The 25,475-nt window shown below is 50.8% G+C and overlaps 1 protein-coding gene and 3 non-coding genes across 7 annotated transcripts in view; 1 reads left to right on the top strand and 3 right to left on the bottom strand.

The window, feature by feature from the left end:
* The window catches only part of NLRP12 (NLR family pyrin domain containing 12), a 31,342-nt gene extending 13,672 nt beyond the window's left edge, over window positions 1-17,670 (top strand). For 2 of the 4 annotated variants that reach the window (XM_009436257.5, XM_063802260.1), the window contains 7 exons: window positions 1,222-2,920; window positions 4,844-5,014; window positions 5,508-5,678; window positions 6,828-6,998; window positions 9,552-9,722; window positions 15,093-15,263; window positions 17,278-17,670. In XM_009436257.5, the coding sequence (XP_009434532.4) occupies window positions 1,222-2,920; window positions 4,844-5,014; window positions 5,508-5,678; window positions 6,828-6,998; window positions 9,552-9,722; window positions 15,093-15,263; window positions 17,278-17,365 (2,642 nt within the window). In that variant the 3' untranslated portion in view covers window positions 17,366-17,670. Of the gene's footprint in view, window positions 1-1,221; window positions 2,921-4,843; window positions 5,015-5,507; window positions 5,679-6,827; window positions 6,999-9,551; window positions 9,723-12,538; window positions 12,710-15,092; window positions 15,264-17,277 lie in introns of all 4 variants that reach the window. The other 2 variants (XM_054672885.2, XM_524387.7) reach the window with 2 other exon arrangements.
* A 4,968-nt stretch (window positions 17,671-22,638) lies between these two features.
* MIR373 (microRNA mir-373) lies at window positions 22,639-22,707 on the bottom strand. Its single transcript, NR_036025.1, has one exon. It is a non-coding gene; the product is annotated as a microRNA mir-373 (primary transcript).
* Window positions 22,708-23,448: 741 nt separating this feature from the next.
* Window positions 23,449-23,514, bottom strand: MIR372 (microRNA mir-372). The gene has a single exon (NR_035774.1). It is a non-coding gene; the product is annotated as a microRNA mir-372 (primary transcript).
* Window positions 23,515-23,665: 151 nt separating this feature from the next.
* On the bottom strand, window positions 23,666-23,731 carry MIR371 (microRNA mir-371). The gene has a single exon (NR_035773.1). It is a non-coding gene; the product is annotated as a microRNA mir-371 (primary transcript).
* Between the last annotated feature and the right edge of the window lie 1,744 nt (window positions 23,732-25,475).

Raw genomic sequence — 25,475 nt, 5'->3', positions numbered from 1 at the left:
CCACTTGTCCCGTTGCCAAACGTGCCCTGGGGGACTGGGGGACACAGTCACCCCAATTAAGAACATTGTTCTAGATTTTTTTTTTTTTTTTTTTGAGGCAGAGTCTCACGCTGTCGCCCAGGCTGGAGTGCAGTGGGGCGATCTCTTACAGGTGTGAGCCACTGCACTTAGCCCAGGGACTGCATTTCTAACCAGATTGCTGCATGATATGTATGCGTCTTAAAGTTGGAGAAGCACAGCCAGGCACGGTGGTTCATGCCTGTAATCTCAGCATTTTGGGGGGCTCAGGCAGGAGGATTGTTTGAGGCTAGTAGTTGTAGACCAGCCTGGATAACACAGCAAGACCCTGTCTGTATTGAAAAAAAAAAAGTTTGAGAAGCACTGCTCCCAAGTTATCTGTGCCCCCTTTGTTTTCTCTTTCTTTTGTTTTTAATAGAGACAGGGTCTCACTATTTTGCTCAGGCTGGTCTCAAACTCCTGAGCTCAGGCGATCCTCCCACCTGGGCCTCCCAAAGTGTTCGGATTACAGGCGTGAGCCACCGCACCTGGCTTGTGCCCCCTTTGAAAAAAGGCAGATTCATGTCTGCACTATCTGGTAATGTACCCGTTCTATAAATCCTTTGCTGAAAGTCACTTTGTGGGGCTGGACACAGTGGCTCATGCCTCTAATCCTAGCACTTTGGAAGGCCGAGGTGGGCAGATCATGAGGTCAAGAGATCGAGACCATCCTGGCCAACATAGTGAAACCCCGTCTCTACTAAAAATACAAAAATTAGCCAGGCCTGGTGGCATGTGCCTGTAATCCCAGCTACTCGGGAGGCTGAGACTGGAGAATCACTTGAACCCAGGAGGTGGATGTTGCAGGGAGCACACCATTGCACTCCAAGCTGGGCAACAGAGTGAGACTCCATCTAAAAAAAAAAAAAAAAATTAGCCAGTCTTATAACCTAGTCTCAAAACAAATAAATTATTTTAATTAAAAAAAAATTTTTTTTTGAGATGGAGTCTGGCTCTGTTGCCCAGGCTCGAGTGCAGTGGTGCGATCTCAGCTCACTGCAACCTCCACCTCAGGGGTTCAAGTGATTCTCCCATCTCAGCCTCCTGAGTAGCTGGAACTACAGGCACACACCTTCTTTGAGCCAGATGAGGAGCGCTTTACCTCATGAACTCATTAGAGGTTGCTGATGAGTCTTCCACAAAACCTTCATTCCTCTCCCCTAGATCCCCAGGAAACCTACAGGGACTATGTCCGCAGGAAATTCCGGCTCATGGAAGACCGCAATGCGCGCCTAGGGGAATGTGTCAACCTCAGCCACCGGTACACCCGGCTCCTGCTGGTGAAGGAGCACTCAAACCCCATGCAGGCCCAGCAGCAGCTTCTGGACACAGGCCGGGGACACGCGAGGACCGTGGGACACCAGGCTAGCCCCATCAAGATAGAGACCCTCTTTGAGCCAGACGAGGAGCGCCCCGAGCCACCGCGCACCGTGGTCATGCAAGGCGCGGCAGGGATAGGCAAGTCCATGCTGGCACACAAGGTGATGCTGGACTGGGCGGACGGGAAGCTCTTCCAAGGCAGATTTGATTATCTCTTCTACATCAACTGCAGGGAGATGAACCAGAGTGCCACGGAATGCAGCATGCAAGACCTCATCTCCGGCTGCTGGCCCGAGCCCAGCGCGCCTCTCCAGGAGCTCATCCGAGTTCCCGAGCGCCTCCTTTTCATCATCGACGGCTTCGATGAGCTCAAGCCTTCTTTCCACGATGCTCAGGGACCCTGGTGCCTCTGCTGGGAGGAGAAACGGCCCACGGAGCTGCTTCTTAACAGCTTAATTCGGAAGAAGCTGCTCCCTGAGCTATCTTTGCTCATCACCACACGGCCCACGGCTTTGGAGAAGCTCCACCGTCTGCTGGAGCACCCCAGGCATGTGGAGATCCTGGGCTTCTCTGAGGCAGAAAGGAAGGAATACTTCTACAAGTATTTCCACAATGCAGAGCAGGCGGGCCAAGTCTTCAATTACGTGAGGGACAACGAGCCTCTCTTCACCATGTGCTTCGTCCCCCTGGTGTGCTGGGTGGTGTGTACCTGCCTCCAGCAGCAGCTGGAGGGTGGGGGGCTGTTGAGACAGACGTCCAGGACCACCACTGCGGTGTACATGCTCTACCTGCTGAGTCTGATGCAACCCAAGCCCGGGGCCCCGCGCCTCCAGCCCCCACCCAACCAGAGAGGGTTGTGCTCCTTGGCGGCAGATGGGATCTGGAATCAGAAAATCCTATTTGAGGAGCAGGACCTCCGGAAGCACGGCCTAGACGGGGAAGACGTCTCTGCCTTCCTCAACATGAACATCTTCCAGAAGGACATGAACTGTGAGAGGTACTACAGCTTCATCCACTTGAGTTTCCAGGAATTCTTTGCAGCTATGTACTATATCCTGGACGAGGGGGAGCGCGGGGCAGGCCCAGACCAGGACGTGACCAGGCTGTTGACCGAGTACGCGTTTTCTGAAAGGAGCTTCCTGGCACTCACCAGCCGCTTCCTGTTTGGACTCCTGAACGAGGAGACCAGGAGCCACCTGGAGAAGAGTCTCTGCTGGAAGGTCTCGCCGCACATCAAGATGGACCTGTTGCAGTGGATCCAAAGCAAAGCTCAGAGCGACGGCTCCACCCTGCAGCAGGGCTCCTTGGAGTTCTTCAGCTGCTTGTACGAGATCCAGAAGGAGTTTACCCAGCAGGCCCTGAGCCACTTCCAGGTGATCGTGGTCAGCAACATTGCCTCCAAGATGGAGCACATGGTCTCCTCGTTCTGTCTGAAGCACTGCAGGAGCGCCCAGGTGCTGCACTTGTATGGCGCCACCTACAGCGCGGACGGGGAAGACCGCGCGAGGTGCTCCGCAGGAACGCACACGCTGTTGGTGCAGCTGTAAGTATCCCTGGGGTATCCCCTGGGGCTGCTTAGGTTCGTGTCTTTTTTTTTTTTTTTTTTGGCTCTGTTGCCTAGGCTGGAGTACACTGGCGTGACCTCAGCTCACTGCAACCTCCGCCTCCCGGGTTCAAGAGATTCTCCTGCTTCAGCCTCCCAAGTAGCTGGGACTACAGGTGCACGCCACCACACCCACCTAATTTTTGTATTTTTAGTAGAGACAGGGTTTCACCATGTTGGCCAGGGTGGTCTCGATCTCTTGACCTCGTGATCTGCCCGCCTTGGCCTCCCAAAGTGCTGGGATTACAGGCATGAGCCACTGCACCCGGCCCACGCTTTTTTTTTTTTTTAAACGAAGTCTCTCTTGGTCTCCTAGGCTGGTGTGCAGTGGCGCAATCTTGGCTCACTGCAGCCTCTGCCTCCCGGGTTCAAGCGATTCTCCTGCCTCAGCCTCCTGAGTAGCTGGGATTACAGGTGCCCATCACCATGCCAGGATAATTTTTGTATTTTTAGTGGAGATGGGGTTTTGCTGTGTTAGCCAGGCTGGTCTTGAACTCCTGACCTCAAGTGATCCACCCACCTTGGCCTTGAGGTTCATGCTCTTAACCAGTGCCTCTCAGCTAGGGGTGATTTTGCTCTGACATTTGGCAATGCTTGGAGACAAGTTTTTGGTGGTCACAGCTCGGAAGCAAGTAATACTACTGACATCTAGTGGATAAAGGCTGGGAATGCTGCAAACATCCTACAGTATACAGGACAGTCCCTCTGGCCCCAAAGTGTCAATAGTGCCACAGCAGAGACTAAACAACACCCATTGGGACTAAATTGAGGTCGACAACTGGGAGAATTTATTCAATCAACAAATATTACTAAGTCCCTTTTTCTTGAGAGAGTCTGGCTCTGTCACCAAGGCTGGAGTGCAGTGGCACAATCTCGGCTCACTGCAACCTCCACCTTGCGTGTCTCAGCCTCCTGAGCAGCTGGGACCACAGGAGTGTGCCACCACACCCAGCTAATTTTTGTATTTTTTTAGTAGAGATGGGGTGTCACCACGTTGGCCAGGCTGGTCTCAAACTCTCGGCCTCAGCCTCCCAAAGTGCTGGGATTATAGGTGTGAGCCACCACACCCAGCCTCTATATCCCTTTTATCTGTGGACCCAACAATCTTCTGTAGACAGAAGACTGTGTGAATAAGCCAATGGTCCCAAGAGAGCACGCATCCTAATGAGAACCGAGACAGATAATAAAGAGGGAAACAAGTAAACCAGCTATCAACAATCAGGAGCGTCAGATAGAGCCAGGTGCAGCCTGGATGACATGATGAGATCCCCATCTCTAAAAATATAAAATAAATTAGCTGGTCATGATGGTGCACACCTGTAGCCCCAGGTTCTCAGGAGGCTGAGGTGGGAGGATTGCTTAAGCCCGGGAGGTCAAGCCTACAGTGAGCCATGATCTCACCATGCACTCCAGCCTAGACAACAGGGCAAGGCCCTCTAAAAAAAAAAAAGAAAAAAAAAATTAAAAGATAGCATGCTTTGGCCGGATGTGGTGGCTCATGCCTGTAATCCCAGCACTTCAGGAGGTTGAGGCGGGCAGATCACCTGAGGTCAGGAGTAGGAGATCAGCCTGGCCAACAGGTGAAACCCCATCTCTACTAAAAATACAAAATTAACTGGGCGTGGTGGCTCATGCCTGTAATCCCAGCTACTCTGGAGGCTGAGGCAGGAGAATCGCTTGAACCCAGGAGGCGGAGGTTGTGGTGAGCTGAGATTGAGCCATTGCACTCCAGCCTGGGCAACAAGAGCGAAACTCCGTCTCAAAAAAGGATAGCATGCTTCATAAACGGTGAAATGACATGCAAAGGCCATAGTTGTCAAGCACCAGTAACACCAGAGAGTGGCCTGTCTTTCCTTCAAGCAGACCAGAGAGGACTGTTCTGCTGGACGCCTACAGTGAACATCTGGCAGCGGCCCTGTGCACCAATCCAAACCTGATAGAGCTGTCTCTGTACCGAAATGCCCTGGGCAGCCGGGGGGTGAAGCTGCTCTGTCAAGGACTCAGACACCCCAACTGCAAACTTCAGAACCTGAGGTGAGTGCAGGCTGGTCTGGGCGTTTCAGGTGGTCCCCACCGTGGCCTCTCATGGGGATCGGTCACAAAGGTTCTATCACGGGATGGTGTATTCGTTGGCTACGGCTGCCATAAAAAAGTGTCACAAAGCCAGGTGCCGTGGCTCACGTTGTAATCCCAGTATGTTGACAGGTGAAGGTGGGCAGATCACTTGAGGTCAGGAGTTTGAGACCAGCCTGGCCAACATGGCAAAATGCCATCTCTACAAAAAATACAAAAATCAGGAGGGCGTGGTGGCAGGCGCCTGTAATCCCAGCTGCTTGGGAGGCTGAGGCAGGAGAATCGCTTGAACCTGGGAGGCGGAGGTTGCAGTGAGCCAAGATTGTGCCACTGCACTCCAGCCTGGGTGACAGAGTGACTCTGTCTCAGAAAAAAAAAAAAAAAGCAAAAGAAAATAATCCACAAAACTGGAGCAAAAGAAATGACCAGCTCTTTCTCCTCTTTTCCACCCCAGGCTGAAGAGGTGCCGCATCTCCAGCTCAGCCTGCGAGGACCTCTCTGCAGCTCTCATAGCCAATAAGAATTTGACAAGGATGGATCTCAGTGGCAACGGCGTTGGATTCCCAGGCATGATGCTGCTTTGTGAGGGCCTGCGGCATCCCCAGTGCAGGCTGCAGATGATTCAGTGAGTCTCTATCCCCGGGAGCAACTTCTTAAGCTCATTGTCTCCTGGGGCATGAAATATCACAAAATGCTGGTAATCCCCAAATCTCCACCTTTAAATCAGGGCTGGCCCTTAACTCCATGACCTAAGACCCTGGCCCTGGACTCCAGGCACTTCAGAAGACCTCCTTCTGCCCTCCTCTGACTCCACACTCAATTCCACATGATGAAGAGTCCCTGGGGCCATCCCCCATCTCTTCTTTTTTTCCTCCCGAGACGGGGTCTTGCTATGTTGCCCAAGTTGGGGTGCAGTGGCACAATCTCGGCTCACTGCAACCCCCACTTCCTGCGTTCAAGTGATTCTCCTGCCTCAGGCTCCCAAGTAGCTGGGATTACAGGCACCCACCACCACACCCAACTAACTTTTTTTTGTATTGTTAGTAGAGATGGGGTTTCCCCACGTTGGCCAGGCTGGTCTTGAACTCCCGACCTCAAATGATCCACCCACCTTGGGCTCCCAAAGTGCTGGAATTACAGGTGTGAGCCACTGCACCCAACCTACAAAAAAAATTTTTTTTTAATTAGCCAGGTATGGGCCAGGAGCGGTGGTTCACGCCTATAATCCCAGCACTTTGGGAGGCCAAGGCAGGCGGATCACATGAGGTCAGGAGTTCGAGACCAGCCTGGCCAACATGGAGAAACACCCCGTCTCTACTAAAAATGCAAAACTAAGCTGGGCGTGGTGGCACACACCTGTAGCCCAGCCTGTATTCCCAGCTACTCGAGAGACTGAGGTATGAAAATCACTTGAACCCAGGAGGTGGAGGTTGCAGTGAGGCAAGATCATGCCACTGTACTCCAGCCTGGGCGACAGAATGAGGCTCTACCTCAAAAAAAAAAAAAAAAAAAACACACACAAAAAACAAACAAACAAAATTAGGCAGGTATGGTGGTGCACACATGTATTCCCAGTTACTCAGGAGGCTGAGGCAGGAGGATCACGGGAGCCCGGAGGTCGAGCCTTCAGCGAGTTGATATCACTCCACTGAACTTCACCCTGGGTGACAGAGCAAGAACCTGTTCCTAAATAATAATAAACAGGCTGGGGCATGAGTGATCACGACATAGAAAAGCTAGATGGCGCCCCCTTCAACCTCTCCTTCCTCCCAAGGTTGAGGAAGTGTCAGCTGGAGTCCGGGGCTTGTCAGGAGATGGCTTCTGTGCTCGGCACCAACCCACATCTGGTTGAGTTGGACCTGACAGGAAATGCACTGGAGGATTTGGGCCTGAGGTTACTATGCCAGGGACTGAGGCACCCAGTCTGCAGACTACGGACTTTGTGGTGAGTTCTTCCTGGGGTCAACTATAATAAAATGGCAAATCTCTTCATATTGAATGACGGTATAAAAATGCATCCACAGGTCGGGCGCAGTGGCTCACGCCTGTAATCCCGGCACTTTGGGAGGCCAAAGAGGGCAGATCATCTGAGGTCAGGAGTTTGAGACCAGCCTGGCCAACACGGTGAAACCCCATCTCTACTAAAGATACAAAAATTAGCTGGATGTGGTGGCACACGCCTGTAATCACAGCTACTCAGGGGGCTGAGGCAGGAGGATCACTTGAACCTGGGAGGCAGAAGTTGCAGTGAGCTGAGATCACGTCACTGCACTCCAGCCATGGTGACAGAGTGAGACTCTATCTCAAAAAACAAAGTAGAATAGTGGCTGCCAAGGCCTAGAACAGGAAGAAATGGGGAGTTACCGTTTAACGGGAGCAGAGGTTCCATTTTGGAAGATGAAAAAGTTCCAGAGATGGGCCAGGTACGGTGGCTGATGCCTGTAATCCCAGCACTTTGGGAGGACAAGGTGGGCAGATCACCTGAGGTCTGGAGTTCGAGACCAGCCTGACCAACATGGAGAAGCCCCATCTCTACTAAAATACAAAATTAGCCAGGCATGGTGGCACATGCCTGTAATCCCAACTACTCGAGAGGCTGAGGCAGGAGAATCACTTGAACTTGGGAGGCGGAGGTTGTGGTGAGCCAACACTGTGTCATTGCACTCCAGCCTGGACAACAAAAATGAAACTCCGTCTCAAAAAAAAAAAAAGTTCCAGAGATGGATAGCAGTGATGATTTCCCAATAGCGTGAAACTACTTCATGCCACTGAGCCACAGTCAGCCCTCTGTGTCCACGGGTTCTGCATTCGTGAATTTCATCAACCATGGATCAAAAATATTCAGAAGGGCCGGGCGCGGTGGCTCACGCCTGTAATCACAACCCTCTGGAAGGCCAAGGCAGGAGAATGGCTTGAGTGCAGGAGCTCAAGAGCAGCCTGGGAACCAGTGAGACTTCATCTCTACAAAAAATAAACATAATTAGCTGGGGTGGGTGGTATGTGTCTGGAGTCCCAGCTATTCAGGAGCCTCGGAGGCCAAGGCTGCAGTGAGTGGGGATCAAGCCACTGTACCCCAGACTGGGTGACAGGGTGAGACCCTGTCCCTAATAAAATAAAAAGTAAATTTAATTGTGGTAAAATACATGCAACATAAAATGTACCATCTTCCCCAGTTTTTCTTTTTTTTTTTTGAGACAGAGTCTCCCTCTGCCACCCAGGCTGGAGTGCAGCGGCGTCATCTCTGCTCACTGCAAGCTCCGCCTCCTGGGTTCACACCATTCTCCTGCCTCGGCCTCCCGAGTAGCTGGGACTACAGGCGCCGGCCACCACGCCCGGCTAATTTTTTGTATTTTTAGTAGAGACGGGGTTTCACCGTGTTAGCCAGGATGGTCTTGATCTCCTGACCTCGTGACCCGCCCGCCTCGGCCTCCCAAAGTGCTGGGATTACAGGCGTGAGCCACCATGCCCAGCTGCATTCTATTTATTTTTAATAGTAGGCATCCTAATGGGTATGAGATGCTATCTCATTGTGGTTTTCATTTGTATTTCCCCAATGATTATTGAGATTGAGCATCTTTTCAGGTGCTTTTTGGCCATTTGTACACCTTCCTTGAAGAAATGTGTATGCAAGTCTTTTGCTCATTTATTTTTATTTATTTATTTATTTATTTATTTATTTTTGAGATGGAGTTCCACTCTTGTTGCCCAGGCTGGAGTGCAATGGCGTGATCTCAGCTCACGGCAACCTCCGCCTCCTGGGTTCAAGTGATTCTCCTGCCTCAGCCTCCCAAGTAGCTGGGAATACAGGCATGCGCCGCCACGCCCAGCTAATTTTTTGTATTTAGTAGAGACGGGGTTTCACCATGTTAGCCAGGATGGTCTCCATCTCCCAACCTCAGGTGATCCACCCACCTCAGCCTCCCAAAGTGCTGAGATTACAGGCGTGAGCCACTGTGCCCAGTCTAATTTTGTATTATTAGTAGAGAGGGGGTTTCTCCATGTTGGTCAGGCTGGTCTCAAACTCCCGACCTCAGGTGATCTGCCAGCCTCGGCCTCCCAAAGTGCTGGGATTACAGGTGTGAGCCACCAGGCCGGGCCCTTTTGCCCATTTTTAAATTAGATTGTCTGAAAATGCATTACTGTTAAGATTGGGGGCTTAGGCGCAGTGGCTCACGCCTGTAATTCCAGTCCTTTGGGAGGCTGAGGCAGGCATATCACCCATGGTCAGGAGTTCGAGACCACCCTAGCCAACATGGTGAGAAACCCTGTCTCTACTAAAAATACAGAAACTAGGCGTGATGCCACACGCTTGTAGTCCCAGCTATTCGGGAGGCTGAGGCAGGAGAATCACTTGAACATGGGAGGTGGAGGTTGCAGCTGAGCCGAGATTGCACCACTGCATTCCAGCCTGGGCAACAGAGTGAGACTCTGTCTCAAAAAAAAAAAAAAGAAAGAAAGGAAAGCCTCCATAATGCTTGTTGAATTGGACTTTGTGCAGGCTGAAGATCTGCCGCCTCACTGCTGCTGCCTGTGACGAGCTGGCCTCAACTCTCAGTGTGAACCAGAGCCTGAGAGAGCTGGACCTGAGCCTGAATGAGCTGGGGGACCTCGGGGTGCTGCTGCTGTGTGAGGGCCTCAGGCATCCCACGTGCAAGCTCCAGACCCTCCGGTGAGTCCCGTTTTGCTCACCACGCTAGGAGTCCCAATACATGAACGCAGCCCTCTCACCTGGGACCACGGAGGCCAGGTTGTCTCTGCTCCTAAACTCTAGCTACTACATCAGCCTTTTTTTTTTTTTTTTTTGAGACTCCCAAGTAGCTGAGATTACAGGCGCCCGCCACCACGCCCAGCTAATTTTTTGTATTTTTAGTAGAGACAGGGTTTCATCCTGTTAGCAGGATGGTCTCGATCTACTGACCTCATGATCTGCCCGCCTTGGCCTCCCAAAGTGCTGGGATTACAGGCTTGAGCCACTGCACCCAGCCTACATCAGCCTTTTTAAAAGGATTTTTCTGGCCGGGCATGGTGGCTGACACCTTACTTCCAGCACTTTGGGAGGCCGAGGTGGGAGGATCACCTGAGGTGGGGAATTCGAGACCAGCCAGACCAACATGTAGAAACACCCCATCTGTACTAAAAATACAACAGTAGCCAGGCATGGTGGCACATGCCTATAATGCCAGCTACTCGCGAGGCTGAGGCAGGAGAATCCGTTGAACCCGGGAGGTGGAAGTTGCTGTGAGCTGAGATGGCGCCATTGCACTCCAGCCTGGGCAACAAGAGCGAAACTCTGTCTCAAAAAAAAAAAAAGGGGGGGGTTTTCTGATGCACGGCCCTTTGCACAAGCAATTCTTATTCCCTGGCATGCCTTCTGCTTTCTGTCCCCTCTTTGCCCGGAGTTCAATTTTTCTTCTGAACACTCTTTACTTTGTATTTCGAGACAGGGTCTTGCTCTGTCACCAGTGCTGGAGTGCAGTGGTGTGATCATAGCTCAACCTCCTGGGCTGAAGCCATCCTCCCAACTCAGCCTCCTGAGTAGCTGGGACTGCAAGCGCATGCCACCACAGCTGGCTAATTTTTACTTTTTTTTTTGAGACGAGCCTTGCCCTGTCGCCCAGGCTGGAGTGCGGTGGCGCGATCTTGGCTTACTGCGAGCTCCACCTCCTGGGTTCACACCATTCTCCTGCCTCAGCCTCCCGAGTAGCTGGGACTAAAGGTGCCCGCCACCATGCCCGGCTAATTTTTAAACACATTTTTTTAGTAGAGATGGGGTTTCACCGTGTTAGCCAGGATGGTCTCTCTCTCCTGACCTCATGATCCACCTGCCTCGGCCTCCCAAAGTGCTGGGATTACAGGCGTGAGCCACTGCGCCTGGCCAATTTTTATTTATTTTTTGTAGGGACAAGGTCTCGATTTGTTGCCTAGGCTGGTGTCAAACTCCTGGCCTTAGGAGATCCTCTGGCCTTGGCCTTCCAAAGTGCTGGGATTACAGGTGTGACCCACTACACCCAGCTGGACACCCTTTCTAATCCCTAGCTAAAATCTGGGTTCCTAGATTTATGATCCTATGTGACCTCATACTTCCCCCTCAGCATCATTTATTGAAATCTGAAGGCAGGATGCGGTGGCTCACACCTGTAATCTTAGCACGTTGGGAGGCCAAGGTGGGAGAATGACCTGAGGTCAGGAGTTCAAGACCAGCCTGGCCAACATGGTGAAACCCCGTCTCTACTAAAAATATAAAAATTAGCCAGGCATGGTGGCGGACGCCTGATATCCAGGTACTCAGGAGGCTGAGGCAGAAGAATTGCTTGAACCCAGGAGCCGGAGGTTGCAGTGAGCTGAGATTGTGCCACTGCACTGCAGCCTGGACGACAGAGCGAGACTCCATCTCAAAAAAAAGAAAAGAAAAATTTGTAATTTGTGTATATGTGTGTGTGGTGGCATTCCACAAGCATAGGAGCTATGCCAACTGTATCTCCTAGTGACTAGTATAAGACGTGGGTAGAAGTGCTCAAAAAACACACTTTGTGTATTTTTTTTATCAAGGCACCAGCAAAAAACAAAAAACAAAAAAATCACACGCGGCTGGGCGCGGTGGCTCATGCCTGTAAACCCAGCACTTTGGGAGGCTGAGGCGGGTGGATCACGAGGTCAAGAGATGGAGACCATCCTGGCCAACTGGTGAAACCCCGTCTCTACTAAAAATACAAAAATTAGCTGGGCATGGTGGTGTGCACCTGTAGTCACAGCTACTCAGGAGGCTGAGGTAGAAGAATCACTTGAACCCAGGAGGCGGAGGTTGCAGTGAGCCAAGATCATGCCACTGCACTCCAGCCTGGGCGACATTGCAAGACTCTGTCTCAAAAAAAAAAAAAAAAAAAAAATTCGTAGATAGGAGGCTGAGGCGGGTGGATCACCTGAGGTCAGGAGTTCGAAACCAGCCTGACCAACACGGTGAAACCCCGCTTGTACTAAAAATACAAAAATTAGCCGGGCATGTTGCCACATGCCTGTAATCCCATCTACTTGGGAGACTGAGGCAGGAGAATCGCTTGAGCTTGGGAGGTGGAGGTTACAGTGAGCTGAGATTGCACCATTGCACTCCAGCCTGGACAACAAGAGGGAAACTCCATCGCAAAAAGAAAAAAAAATTTTTTTTTGTACAGACAAGTTATTGGTTGTCCAGACTGGTCACAAACTCCTGACCTCAAAAAACCCTCCAGCCTCAAGCCTCCCAAGATGCTGGGATGACAGGCATGAGCCAGGGCACCTGGCCTAATTCTTAGTTGCTTCCTTCTGTTCTCTTATTCCTCCCTTCCTCTCATCTTCCTACTTCTGTCGTCTTTTTCTTTTTGTCTCTCAAGGGTAGAGATTGAGTCTGTCCCTCTGTCTGCAACCAGCACAGGGCTTGGCACAGGGCCCTCCCAGCAGATTTTGCAGGAGGAATGCCTCCCACTCCGCCCTAGCATCCTGTCTTTGCAGGTTGGGCATCTGCCGGCTGGGCTCTGCCGCCTGTGAGGGTCTTTCTGTGGTGCTCCAGGCCAACCACAACCTCCGGGAGCTGGACTTGAGTTTCAACGACCTGGGAGACTGGGGCCTGTGGTTGCTGGCTGAGGGGCTGCAACATCCTGCCTGCAGACTCCAGAAACTGTGGTGAGCATCAGGGAGTGACGGGGTGGCAGTGGTCACGTTTGGACAGTGGAAGCGCTTTCTCATCCTTCATTTTTCTATTTATGAACTATCCTGCTTCACTACAGAAGATTCAGGTAGCAAGAAGAGAGGTGGAAAGAAAAGACAGGAAGTCTCTCTGAACTTATTCTGATTTGGGGGTGCTAGCCGACTTAAAATTTTAAAAACTTAAGGCCAGGCGCGATGGCGCATGCCTGTAATCCCAGCACTTTGGGAAGCCGAGGTGGGTGATCACCTGAGGTCAGCAGTTCAAGACCAGCCTAACATGGTGAAACCCTGTCTCTACTAAATACAAAAAAAATAGCCGGGCCTGGTGGCACATGCCTGTAATCCGAGCTACTTGGGAGGCTAAGACAGGAGAATCGCTTGTACCTGGGAAGTAGAGGTTTCAGTGAGCCGAGATCATGCCATTGCATTCCAGCCTGGGCAACAAGAGTGAAACTCTGTCTCAAAAAAAAAAAAAAATTAAAATTTAAAAATTACAAAAGAGGCTGGGCACGGTAGCTTAATGCCTGCAATCCCAGCACTTTGGGAGGCCGAGGCAGGTGGATCAGCTGAGGTCAGGAGTTCGAGACCAGCCTGGCCAAAACGGTGAAACACCATTCTACAAAAATACAAAAATTAACCCAGTGTGGTGGCGCATGCCTGTAATCCCAGCTACTCAGGAGGTTGAGGCAGGAGAATGACTTGAACCTGGGAGGTGAGATTACAGTGAGCTGAGATCATGCCACTGCCCTCCAGCCTGGGTGATAGAGCAAGACTCTGTCTCAAAAATAATAATTCAGGCCGGGCACGGTGGCTCATGCCTGTAATCCCAGCACTTTGGGAGTCCAAGGCGGACAGATCATGAGGTCAGGAGTTCGAGACCAGCCTGGCCAACATGGCCATCTCTATTAAGAATACAAAAATTAGCCTGGAGTGGTGGTGGGTGTCTGTAATCCCAGCTACACAGGAGGCTGAGGCAGGAGAATCACTTGAACCCAGGAGGTGGAGGTTGCAGTGAGTGGAGATCACACCATTGCACTCCAGCCTAGGTGCCAGAGAAAGACTCCCTCTCGAGAAAAAAATAATAATAATAATTCAATCTGGTGCTCTGTAAATTCCAATCAAATGTTAATTGTGACTCTCTCCCTCACCTTTCTGCCAGGCCAGCTGTAGCCCTAATCTGAAGGATTTAGAATGGGATGAGGCATCATCTAGTTTATTTGGGATTTTTTTTTTTTTTAAACAGGGCCTCCCTGTCACCCTGGAGTGCAGTGGCACGATCTTGGCTCACTGCAACCTCCACCTCCCAGGTTCAAGCAATTCTCCTGCCTCAGCCTCCCGAGTAGCTGGGATTACAGGCATGCACCATCTAGCCCAGATATTTTTTTTTTTTTGAGACGGAGTTTCGCTCTTTTTGCCCAGGCTGAAGTGCAATGGTGCGATCTGGGCTCACCGAAACCTCTGCCTCCCGGGTTCAAGTAATTCTCCTGCCTCAGCCTCCCAAGTAGCTGGGATTACAGGCATGCGCCACCACCCCAGCTAATTTTGTATTTTTAGTAGAGACGGGGTTTCTCATGTTGGTCAGGCTGGTCTTGAACTCCCGACCTCAGGTGATCCGCCTGCCTCGGCCTCCCAAAGTGCTGGAATTACAGGTGTGAGCCACCATGCCCGGCCTAACCCAGATAATTTTTTTAAATGTTTCAGAGGCTGGGCGTAGTGGCTCACGCCTATAATCCCAGCACTTTGGAAGACCAAGGTTGGTGGATCACTTGAGGTCAGGAGTTTGAGATCAGTCTGGCCAACATGGTGAAATCCCCTCTCCACTAAAGATATAAAAATTACGGCTGGGCACAGTGGCTCATGCCTGTAATCCCAGCACTTTGGGAGGCTGAGGCGGGTGGATCACGAGGTCAAGAGATTGAGACCATTCTGGCCAACATGGTGAAACCCTGTCTCTACTAAAAATACAACAATTAGTTGGGTGTGGTGGCTCTTGCCTGTAGTCCCAGCTGCTGGGGAGGCTGAGGCAGGAGAATCACTTGAACCCGGGAGGCAGAGGTTGCAGTGAGCCGAGATCGTGCCACAGCACTCCAGCATGGGCAACAGAGGGAGACTCCATCTCAAACAAAACAAAAATAAAAGGATACAAAAATTAGCCACACTAATTGGTGGTGGTGCACGCCTGTAATCCCAGCTACTCAGGAGGCTGAGGCAGGAGAATCGCTTGAATCTGGGAGGCGGAGGTTGCAGTGAGCTGAAATCTCACCACTGTACTCCAGCCTGGGAGACAGGGTGAGACTCTGACTCCAAATAACATAAGTAGCCCCTGGTATTACCTTAACCAACTCCTTATCTTCACCAGGCTGGATAGCTGTGGCCTCACAGCCAAGGCTTGTAAGAATCTTTACTTCACCCTGGGGATCAACCAGACCTTGACCGACCTTTACCTGACGAACAACGCCCTAGGGGACACAGGCGTCCGACTGCTTTGCAAGCGGCTGAGCCATCCTGGCTGCAAACTCCGAGTCCTCTGGTGAGGGATGATGACCAGTTCTTTCTGGAGGAGCCTGGACATTGGGCTGGGAGCATGAGGGTAGATAAGCTGGATGGACAAATACGTTATGCACTGGTGTATGCAATTAGGGGGCATACAGATGAGGCCACATATTACCTATGTCATCTACTGACCTTGGATAATTTCCTTGTCTGAGGCCGGGCGCGGTGGCTCACGCCTGTAATCCCAGCACTTTGGGAGGCCGAGGCGGGTGGATCACGAGGTCAGGAGATCGAGACCATCCTGGCTAACATGGCGAAACCCCGTCTCTACTAAAAACACAAAAAATTAGCCGGGCGTGGTGGCGGGCGCCTGTAGTCCCAGCTACTCAGGAGGCTGAGGCAGGAGAATGGTGTGAACCTGGGAGGTGGAGCTTGCAGTGACCCAAGATCACACCACTGCACTCCAGCCTGGGTGACAGAGTGAGACTCCATCTCAAAAAAAAAAAATTTCCTTGTCTGTTGAAGGGGACCATCGTGGCTCACCAATTGCATTGGAGGTCACTGTAATTCGAGTGAGAATCTAGAATTACTCTGCCTGGGTTCAAACTCCAATTGCTTTTTTTTTGGACAGGATCTTGCTGTGGCCCAGGCTGGAGTGCAGTGATGCAATCAAACTTTAGGCAGGGTGCAGGGGAGTTTAGGCAGGGTGCAGGGGATGGCGCCTGTAATCCCAGTACTTTGACAGGCTGAGTTAGGAAAATTGCTTTCTTTACACACACACACACAGACGCACACACCAGGTATGGTGGCACACACCTCTAGTCAAAGCTACTCAGGGGGCTGAGGTGGGAGGATCCTTTGAGCTCAGGAGTTCAAGGCTGCAGTGAACCATGATTACGCCACTGGGTGACCCAGCAGGAACTTGTCTCAAGAAAAAAAAGGCCAAGGCAGGCAAATCACTTGAGGCCAGGAGTTCAAGACCAGCCTGGCCAACATAGCAAAACCACATCTCTACTACAAATACAAAAACTTACGGCTGGGAGCGGGTGGCTCTATACAAAAATTAGCCAGGCATGGTGGCACGTGTCTGTAATCCCAGCTACTTGGGAGGCTGAGGCAGGAGAATCGCTTGAAGCCAGGAGGCGGAGGTTGCAGTGAGCTGAGATCATGCCACTGCACTCTAGCCTGGGCAACAGAGCAAGACTCCATCTTGGGGAAAGAAAAAAAAAAATGGAGAACATAGTTGCATCTTCATAAGGCTATGATAAATTATGAATTGGCCAGGTGTGGTGGCTCACACCTGTAATCCCAGCACTTTGGGAGGCCAAGATGAGCAGATCGCTTGAGGTCAGGAGTTCCAGACCAGCCTGGCCAACATGGTGAATCCCTGTCTCTGCTAAAAATTCAAAAATTAGCTGGGCATGGTAGCACGCACCTATAGTCCCAGCTACTAGGGAGGCTGAGGTGGGAGGATCACTAGGACGTGGGATGTGGAGGTTGCAGTGAGCCGAGGTCACACCACCCCACTCCAGCCTGGGTGACAGCAAGACTCAGTATTAAAAAAAATTATGGCTGGGCGTGGTGGCTCACGCCTGTAATCCCAGCACTTTGGGAGGCCGAGGCGGGTGGATCACGAGGTTAGGAGATTAGGACCATCCTGGCTAACACGGTGAAACCTTGTCTCTACTAAAAATACAAAAAATTAGCCGGGCGTGATGGCGGGCGCCTGTAGTCCCAGCTACTGGGGAGGCTGAGGCAGGAGAATCGCTTGAACCTGGGAGGCGGAGGTTGCAGTGAGCCGAGATCTCTCCACTGCACTCCAGCCTGGGTGACAGAATGAGACTCTGTCTCAAAAAAAAAAAATTATGCAGTTAACACAGCTTGGGGACTTGCATGTAGCATGTGGTAAGCCTACTTTCCAGCAGCGTTGGGTGGAATTTCTGGAGGATCATGGAATGATCTTACCACGGTAGTGCACGATAGATACTTAAGGCTTATTAATTGAATGCCACAGTAGTGCACTGGAATAATATCAACTCTTGTGTCCACAGGTTATTTGGGATGGACCTGAATAAAATGACCCACAGTAGGTTGGCAGCGCTTCGAGTAACAAAACCTTATTTGGACATTGGCTGCTGAATGGTCCTATCTGCTGGCTCTCCCCTGAGATCTGGACAGAGGAAGATGGGAGGGTGCTCATCACCCCCACAGCATAATGATCAGCCTCCTTCCTAGAGACAGACTCATGCAGATTGAGATCAAAAGTCCCTCTGCTTGGGATCAAATTAATGTTTGACAGAGCTGGCCAGGCGTGGTGGCTCATGTATGTAATCCCAGCACTTCGAGAGGCCGAGGCAGGTGGATCACGAGGTCAGGAGTTTGAGATCAGCCTGGCCAAGATGGTGAAACCCTGTCTCCACTAAAAATAAAAAAAAATTCGCCACGCATGGTGGTGGGCACCTGTAGTCCCAGCTACTCAGGAGGCTGAGACAGGAGAATCGCTTGAACCCGGGAGGTGGAGGTTGCAGTGAGCCGAGATCGCGCCACTGCACTCCAGCCTGGGCGACAGAGTGGGACTCCATCTCAAAAAAAAAAAAAAAGTTTGACGGAGTTTTAAGGGATGACCAACTAAGAGAGGTTTGATGGCCCCTAACAGGAGGGGTAAAGCCCAACAGGGGCCAGGTGCGGTGTCTCACGCCTGTAACCCCCGTACTTTCGAAGGTGGAGGCAAGATGGGTTGCTTAAGTCTAGGAGTTAGAGACCAGCCTAAGCAACATAGCAAGACTCCACTATTACTAATTAGCCAACTACTATTAATTAGTACAATTAATTACCCAGGAGTAGCAGCACATGCCTGTAGTCCCAGCTACTCTGGGGACTGAGGTGGGAAGATCGCTTGAGCCCAGGAGGTCGAGGCTGCAGTGAGCTGTCATTGCACCACTGCGCCCCAGCCTGGGCAACAGAGGGAGACGGTGAAAAATGGCCAGTAGGGGCCCTCAGAGGCCACCCAGCCCTGCCAAGCCCTGGCTACATCAGGACATAGTAATATTTGAGCTCTGGGGTGGGTGCCACTGCCATCTAGTGGACGACACTAGGAATACATGCCAACATCCAGCAAGGAATGCACAGGACAAAGCACTTGGTCCAAAGGCAAATTGTGCCAAGTTGAGGAAAGCCTGTTCTCAAATGTCACAGGATACATGGGGCACTCAGCATTTGGGAAGAGACTGGTATGCAAGCTAACCCTCAGAATGCTTGTTATGCCAACAGCCCTGATCCTCCCTTGCTGGAGGGGATAATGCCTGAAATCTTAACGTGGCAGGCATGTCAGGATGGCCCCCTGCCTGGAATTCACTGGGCCCTGCCAAGAACTGACACCTACAAGGCCACGTGTAGGCTGGCCATAACCTATTATACACTGTGCTTTCAACAAAAATACAGAGCCTGCCAGATGCGGTGGCTCACGCCTGTAATCCAAATACTTTCGGAGGTGGAGGCAGGCAGATCAGCTAAGATCAGGAGTTCGAGACCAGCCTGGCCAACATGGTGAAACCTACTAAAAATACAAAAATTAGGCTGGGCACGGTGGCTCATGCCTGTAATCCCAGCACTTTGGGAGGCCGAGGCAGGCGGATCACTAGGTCAAGAGATCAATACCATCCTGACTAACACGGTGAAACCCCATCTCTACTAAAAACACAAAAAATTAGCTGGGTGTGGTGGCATGCACCTATAGTCCCAGCTGCTGGGGAGGCTGAGGCAGGAGAATCGCTTGCACCTGGGAGGCAGAGGTTGCAGTGAACCGAGATCGCGCCACTGCACTCCAGCCTGGGCGACAGAGCGAGACTCCATCTTAAAAAATATATATATGGGTGTGGTGACTCATACCTGTAATCCCAGCACTTTGGGAGGCCAAGGAGGGCAGATCACCTGAGGTCGGGAGTTCAAGACCAGCCTGACCAACATGGAGAAACCCCGTCTCTTAATAAAAATATAGAATTAACCAGGCGTGATAGCCATGCGTGTAATCCCCGCTACTCGGGAGGCTGAGGCAGGAGAATCACTTGAACCTGGGAAACAGAGGTTGCAGTGAGCCGAGATAACGCCATTGCACTCCAGCCCGGGTGACAGAGTGAGATGCCATCTCAAAAAAAAAAAAAAAAGGAATCCATATTCCCTTGGCTGGGTGTAGAGGCTCACGCTTCTAATCCCAGCACTTTGGGAGGCCAAAGCGGGTGGATCACAAGGTGAGGCGATCAAGACCATCCTGGCCAACATGGTGAAACCCCATCTCTACTAAAATACAAAAAATTAGCAGGGCGTGGTGGAGGGCACCTATAGTCCCAGCTACTCAGGAGGCTGAGGCAGGGGAATCACTTGAACCCAGGAGGTGGAGGTTGCAGTGAGCCGAGATTGTGCCACTGCACTCCAGCCTAGTGACAGAGCAAGACTCTGTCTTAAAAAAAAAAAAAAAAAAATCCATATTCCCATTTCAATACACAGAAACCTATATTCCCATTACTAGGAATTCGAACTAAGAATCTTTAAACTATGTCAGTGCCCGGTGGGAAATCAGGTCCCCATGCTGTGCTCAGCCCACACACTGGAGATCTACAGACCAGAACCTGCAAGGAGACTGAGGCAATTTCAGAAAAAGTGACCTTACAACTCCAGAGATCAGATACTGACTCAGTCCTGTAGACATAATTGTCCCATTGGCCAGGTGCAACAGCTCATGTGTAATTCCAGCTCTTTAGAAGGCCAAGAATTTTTACACCAACCTTAAGGTGCCGCCTGAACACAAAAAAATTATCTACTCTATGTACTACTATTTATCTACCCCAGAAGGGGTATTCACGCGTAGACCCAGCTACTGAAGCTGAGGAAAAAGGAATGCTTGAGTCCAGGAAGTGGAGGCTACACCTAGTTCGATAGAACCGCTACATTCCAGCCTAGATGACATGATCGTCTACAAAAAAAAAAACTAAAAATGGCCCACCATTACCACGTAAAACTGTACCTTAAACTTTCTGCAATCCCAGCACTTTGGGATAAGAGATTGTTTAGGTTTCAAGACCAGATTGGGCAACATAGTGGGATCCTATCTGTAAATTTTTTAAAAAGTTATTTACCCAATATTCTTTATATGTCTGCATTCAGTCCTGTTTCCACAGCTGCTTCTGAAGCAAACAGCCCTGCTTACAAACCACCCCCACCTACACCCTGCTGGCCATACAGGCTAAACCCTAAACAAGCTTAAGAAACTCAACTAATGGATGGGCGCAGTGGCTCAAACCTGTAATCCCAGAATTTTGGGAGGCCAAGGTGGGTGGATCACTTGAGGCCAGGAGTTTAGTGAGACCAGCCTGGCCAACATGGGGAAACCCCATCTCTACTAAAAATCCAAAAAAAATTAGCTGGGCATGGTGGTGGGTGCCTATAATACCAGCTACTCGGGAGGCTGAGGCAAAAGAATCGCTTGAACCCGGGAGGTAGAGGTTGCAGTGAGCCAAGATCATGCCATTGCACTCCAGTCTGGCGACAGAGCGAGACTCCATCTCTTTAAAAAACAAAAACAAAAAACAAAAAACAAAAAAACCCCCTCAACTAACAATCCCCAAGCTGCCCGTAGAAAAGACGACAGGAGGCCCAGGTAGGTCAAATATAAAGAGAAGTCTTACTGGTTACCGTGGCGGACTCCCCACCAGTGATGGTGGTATTGGGACAGAGGCTACAACTGCTTTATGAATTGCGGGTACAAATAGCAAAACAAAACTCCCTTGAATTTGAGATGTTACTTCAGTTCAGATACTGTGGAATGGGCAAAGCAGCCGCAAGGGTTTGGAACACCTACAGGGGATAGGAACAGTTACAGGGGATAGTGGCCAGCAGACCTGGAAACCAGTGATATGGCAAACAGCAACTAAGAACCTACTGAAGGCCCCACATGATGGCTCACGCCTATAATCCCAGCACTTTGGGAGGCCGAGGTGGGTGGATCACCTGGGGTCAGGAGTTCCAGAGCAGCCTGGCCAACGTGGAGAAATCCCATCTCTACTAAACAAAATGCAAAAATAGCCAGGCGTGGTGGCTTATGCCTGTAATCCCAGCTACTTGGGAGGCGGAGGCAGGCGAATCGCTTGAGCTGGCGGAGGTTGCAGTGAACCAAGATTGCGCCATTGCACTCCAACCTGAACGAGAGCACGAGACCGTCTCAAAAAACCTTCCAAAAATGAACTTAGGCCTGGCACTGTGGCTCACACTCATCATCTCAGGGAGGCCACACAGGGCAAGATGGTAAAACCCCATCTCTACTAAAGGAGGGATGTTTGATTCCCCCTAAGTTTCAGACCAAGCTGGCCAATGTATGAGACCCCAATTTCTACTAAACATTAGTGGAGCTTGGAGGGGACACTCCTGTGGTGCCAGCTAAGGGTGGGGTGAGGGGGTGCTTATATGGGAAGATCTTTTGATCTAGGGAGCTCAGGCCTGCAGGGAGCTGTGATGGTGCCGCCACACTTCAGCCTGGGTGGTTTTATTTTTTGAGACAGTATCGTTTTGTCACCCAGGCTGGAGTGCAGTGGCACAACCTCGGCTGGCTGCAAGCTCCACCTCCCGGGTTCATGTCCTTTCTGCCTCAGCCTGTGGCTACAGGCACCCACCACCATGCCCGGCTAATTTTTTTGTATTTTTTAGTAGAAATGTTGTTTCACCGTGTGAGCCAGGATGGTCTTGATCTGACCTCATGATCAGCCTGCCTCGGCCTCGGCAGTGCTGCCACTGTGCCCGGCCTTATTTTTTAAACTTGTTTGAAGTTTAAAGAGCAGAACTCTCATCAAAGAGCATAACTAAGTTCTAGCAGGGGTAGAAGGGAAGCACAAAATACTGACAAGTATTTTTAGGCAATGTACCTGGGTCATAGAAGGTTCAGTAACGCCAGACATGAGGCTCATGCCTGTAATCCCAGCACTTGTGGGTGGCAGAGGAACCCAATAGACCAGAAACACATGATGTTGTTCACAACATTTTATTTAAAAAAAAAAAAGTTAGGAAAAGTGAGACTGTGGCATTGTCCGTGTAGCAGGGTGGAAGCACTCCAGCCCATGCTCTGGCCAAACCCACTTCAGTCTTACGTGCATGCTGCCTACCAAATTCAGGAACAGGACCCCAAATTCCCTTTAAAGCCAACCAGATTCCCCCGACACCCCATATCAAGCTTTTCCTGCCCTGTTCATCTGCAGGTGAATCCTGGATCCTGCCCACCCCAGAATATGCCATTTTATTATCTAACATGGAGCATACAGACTGGTGCCCCACAGAGAAGCCGGGAACTCCAGGTCATAGCTGAAGCTGCAGTCAAAGACCCGCAGGCTCCCTTGAAGCAGGATGGTTCGTGATGCCCTACTCAAACAGGGACACCCCAAAATCGGAGCACTTCCCAGTACGGACAAAAAGGAAAGCGCCCCCATTTTGAGTATCCCAGTATGAGCTCATCGCAAGGATCTGCCATCACTGTGACTTTCTTGCCTACGAGAGGTTGGCCTCCAATCATCCAAGCACATGTTAAATGTCAGCAATAAATTTGCTTGCTATGGGGGAAGAGGAAAGTTACATATCAATTATAACACCAACAGCAAGAAGTATTCCTTTCTTTGTGCATACAAGCCCCTTGGTCACAGCTGCTGGTTTTTTTGTTTTTTTTTTTTTGAGAATGAGTCTTGCTCTGTCGCACAGGCTGGAGTGCAGTGGCGCAATCTCAGCTCACTGCAAGCTCCGCCTCCCGGGTTCAGGCCATTCTCCTGCCTCAGCCTCCCAAGTAGCTGGAACTACAGGCGCCCGCCACCACGCCCGGCTCATTTTTTGTACTTTTAGTATAAATGGGGTTTCACCGTGTTAGCCAGGATGGTCTCAATCTCCTGACCTCATGATCCGCCCCGCCTCGGCTTCCCAAAGTGCTGGGATTACAGGTGTGAGCCACCGTGCCCGGCGCAGGCGCACAGCCGCCCTCTGAACGTTCTGTTCCTTTCACCATCTAACCCAGATTCCCTTAGTGGTGTCAGGTGAAAGCCCAGGAGGCCCCCTTCCTTCCCCAGGTTTTCCGGAGCCAGACGCTGTAAGGGACCTGTACCCAAGACAGTTTCCGGCTGGGAATCAAAACCACAGGCTCTTTAGTTCCTGCAGAAGACCGAGCTCCACGGCATCCGTTGATATGGGCGTCACCGGTGACGCTCAAATGTCGCAGCACTTTCCACTTGGACATCAGAATAGTGCTCCACATTTGAGGCCCACAGGGTGAGCAGCTCCATCTGCAAGAGCCCTGGCCAAGAAATCTATATTACCAGGAAACGGCCATAGGCAGGTTCTAGGGCCATCCTGCTACCCACCCCCCCCCACCCAATCAAAATGGTATATTCTCCGCAGGTTGAGTTTTCTCAAGCGGTAACACTCAAAAGATGGCGGCACTTTCACCAGAGAGCAGAAAGTGCCCCCACAGTTTGAGTGCCACAGGCTGAGGGGATGCGGCAAGGCGGCGATCGCAAGTGGAAGCACTTACCCATCAGAAGAGGCTTTTAAGCAAGGAGGTGGGGAGTAGCCCTTGATGAACTGTTGAAGGTCTACAAAACACGAATTTAACTACCCTTTCTTAAAAAGTAAGAAAACAAGGCTTTCCACGTATAGATATTCAAAGCACTCCCCCGCCCATAGCCTCCAGATCCAAGCCATGAGGACTGAGTACCATCCAAGTAGGAAGGAACACGTGTGAGGGACAGTGGGGCCTTCGTCCTTAAGACTGAAAAAAATCACAGAAATAGAACAAAAGTACAGCCCGGCTGGGCGGAGTGGCTCAAGCCTGTAGTCCCAGCTACTCGGAAGGCTACGGTGGTAGGATTGCTTGAGCCGAGGAGTTCGAGACCAGCTTGGATAACATAGAAAACCCCATCTCTCCAAAAAAAAAAAAAAAAAGCCAAAAAAACGCACATGGGAATGGTGGTGCGCGCCTGGGGTCCCAGCTACTGGAGGCTAAAAGGGTGAGTCCCAGGAGGTCGAGGCTGCAAGGCGCCATCATCCTACCTGTACACTTCATCCTGGGCGACAGTGAGATCCTGACCCTAAAAAATAAAGTAAAATAAAAGAAAATAAAATAACCTGGCAATACTCACAGAGGCCAATGATACATCCACACCTCAGGTTTTCCAGAAAGAACAGGGCTCACTGCGGCTGCGTTCTTATATAGGCTGAGAGCCCACTCAACTTTGATAGGATTAAAGCCCACCCCTTCCCACCCTCTCATTCCCCCTGGTCTCCGCCCCAAGCCACCCTGCTCCCTTTGATCCTAGCTTGCCTTAGTCAGACACACCTTCGTAAATTTTTTCAAACACTGATTCAAATAGAAATTAGGTGATCCCTATTACTAGTAACGCCAACATGTATTCGTTATAAATACATTGGAAAACACAGAGAAATAACCAGAAGAAAATCATTCCACCAGTCATCCACTCAACAAATATTTAAATATAGTATTTTGGCAGAGCGCAGTGGCTCACACCTGTAATCCCAGCACTTTGGGAGGCCGAGGCGGACGATCACTTGAGGCCGGGAGTTCGAGACTAGCCTGGGCAACATGGCGAAACCCCGTCTCTACCAAAAAAATACAAAAATTACCCAGGCATGGTGGTGCGCACCTGTAATCTCAGCTACTTGGGAGGCTGAGGCAAGAGAATTGCTTGAACCCGGGAGGCAGAGGTTGCAGTGAGCCAAGATTGTGCCACTGCATTCCAGCCTGGGGACAGAGTGAGACCGTGTCTCAAAAAATAAATAAATAGGCTGGGCACAGTGGCTCATGCCTATAATGCCAGAACTTTAGGAGGCCGAGGCAGGCAGATCACGAGGTCAAGCGATCGAGACCATCCTAGCCAACATGGTCTCTACTAAAAATACAAAAATTAGCTCGGCATGGTGGTGGATACCTGTAGTCCCAGGTCCTCGGGAGGCTGAGGCAGGGGAATTGCTTGAACCCAGGAGGCAGAGGTTGCAGTGAGCCAAGATCGCCCCACTGCACTCCAGCCTGGGTGACAGAGTGAGACTCCATCTCAAAAATAATAATAATAAATTTAAAAAAAATTAAAAAGCTGGGTGCGGTGTGGCTCACACCTATAATCCCTGCTACTCAGGGGGCTGAGGTGGGAGAATCCTTTGAACCCTGGAGGTGGAGGTTGCAGTGAGCCGAGATCACACCACTGCACTCCAT

The sequence above is a fragment of the Pan troglodytes genome, chromosome 20 (genome assembly GCF_028858775.2).
Source record: "Pan troglodytes isolate AG18354 chromosome 20, NHGRI_mPanTro3-v2.0_pri, whole genome shotgun sequence".
Classification (NCBI taxonomy): Eukaryota; Metazoa; Chordata; class Mammalia; order Primates; family Hominidae; genus Pan; species Pan troglodytes.
The sequence above is the reverse complement of the archived record's forward strand: the minus strand, read 5'-3'. Positions and strand labels throughout refer to the sequence as shown.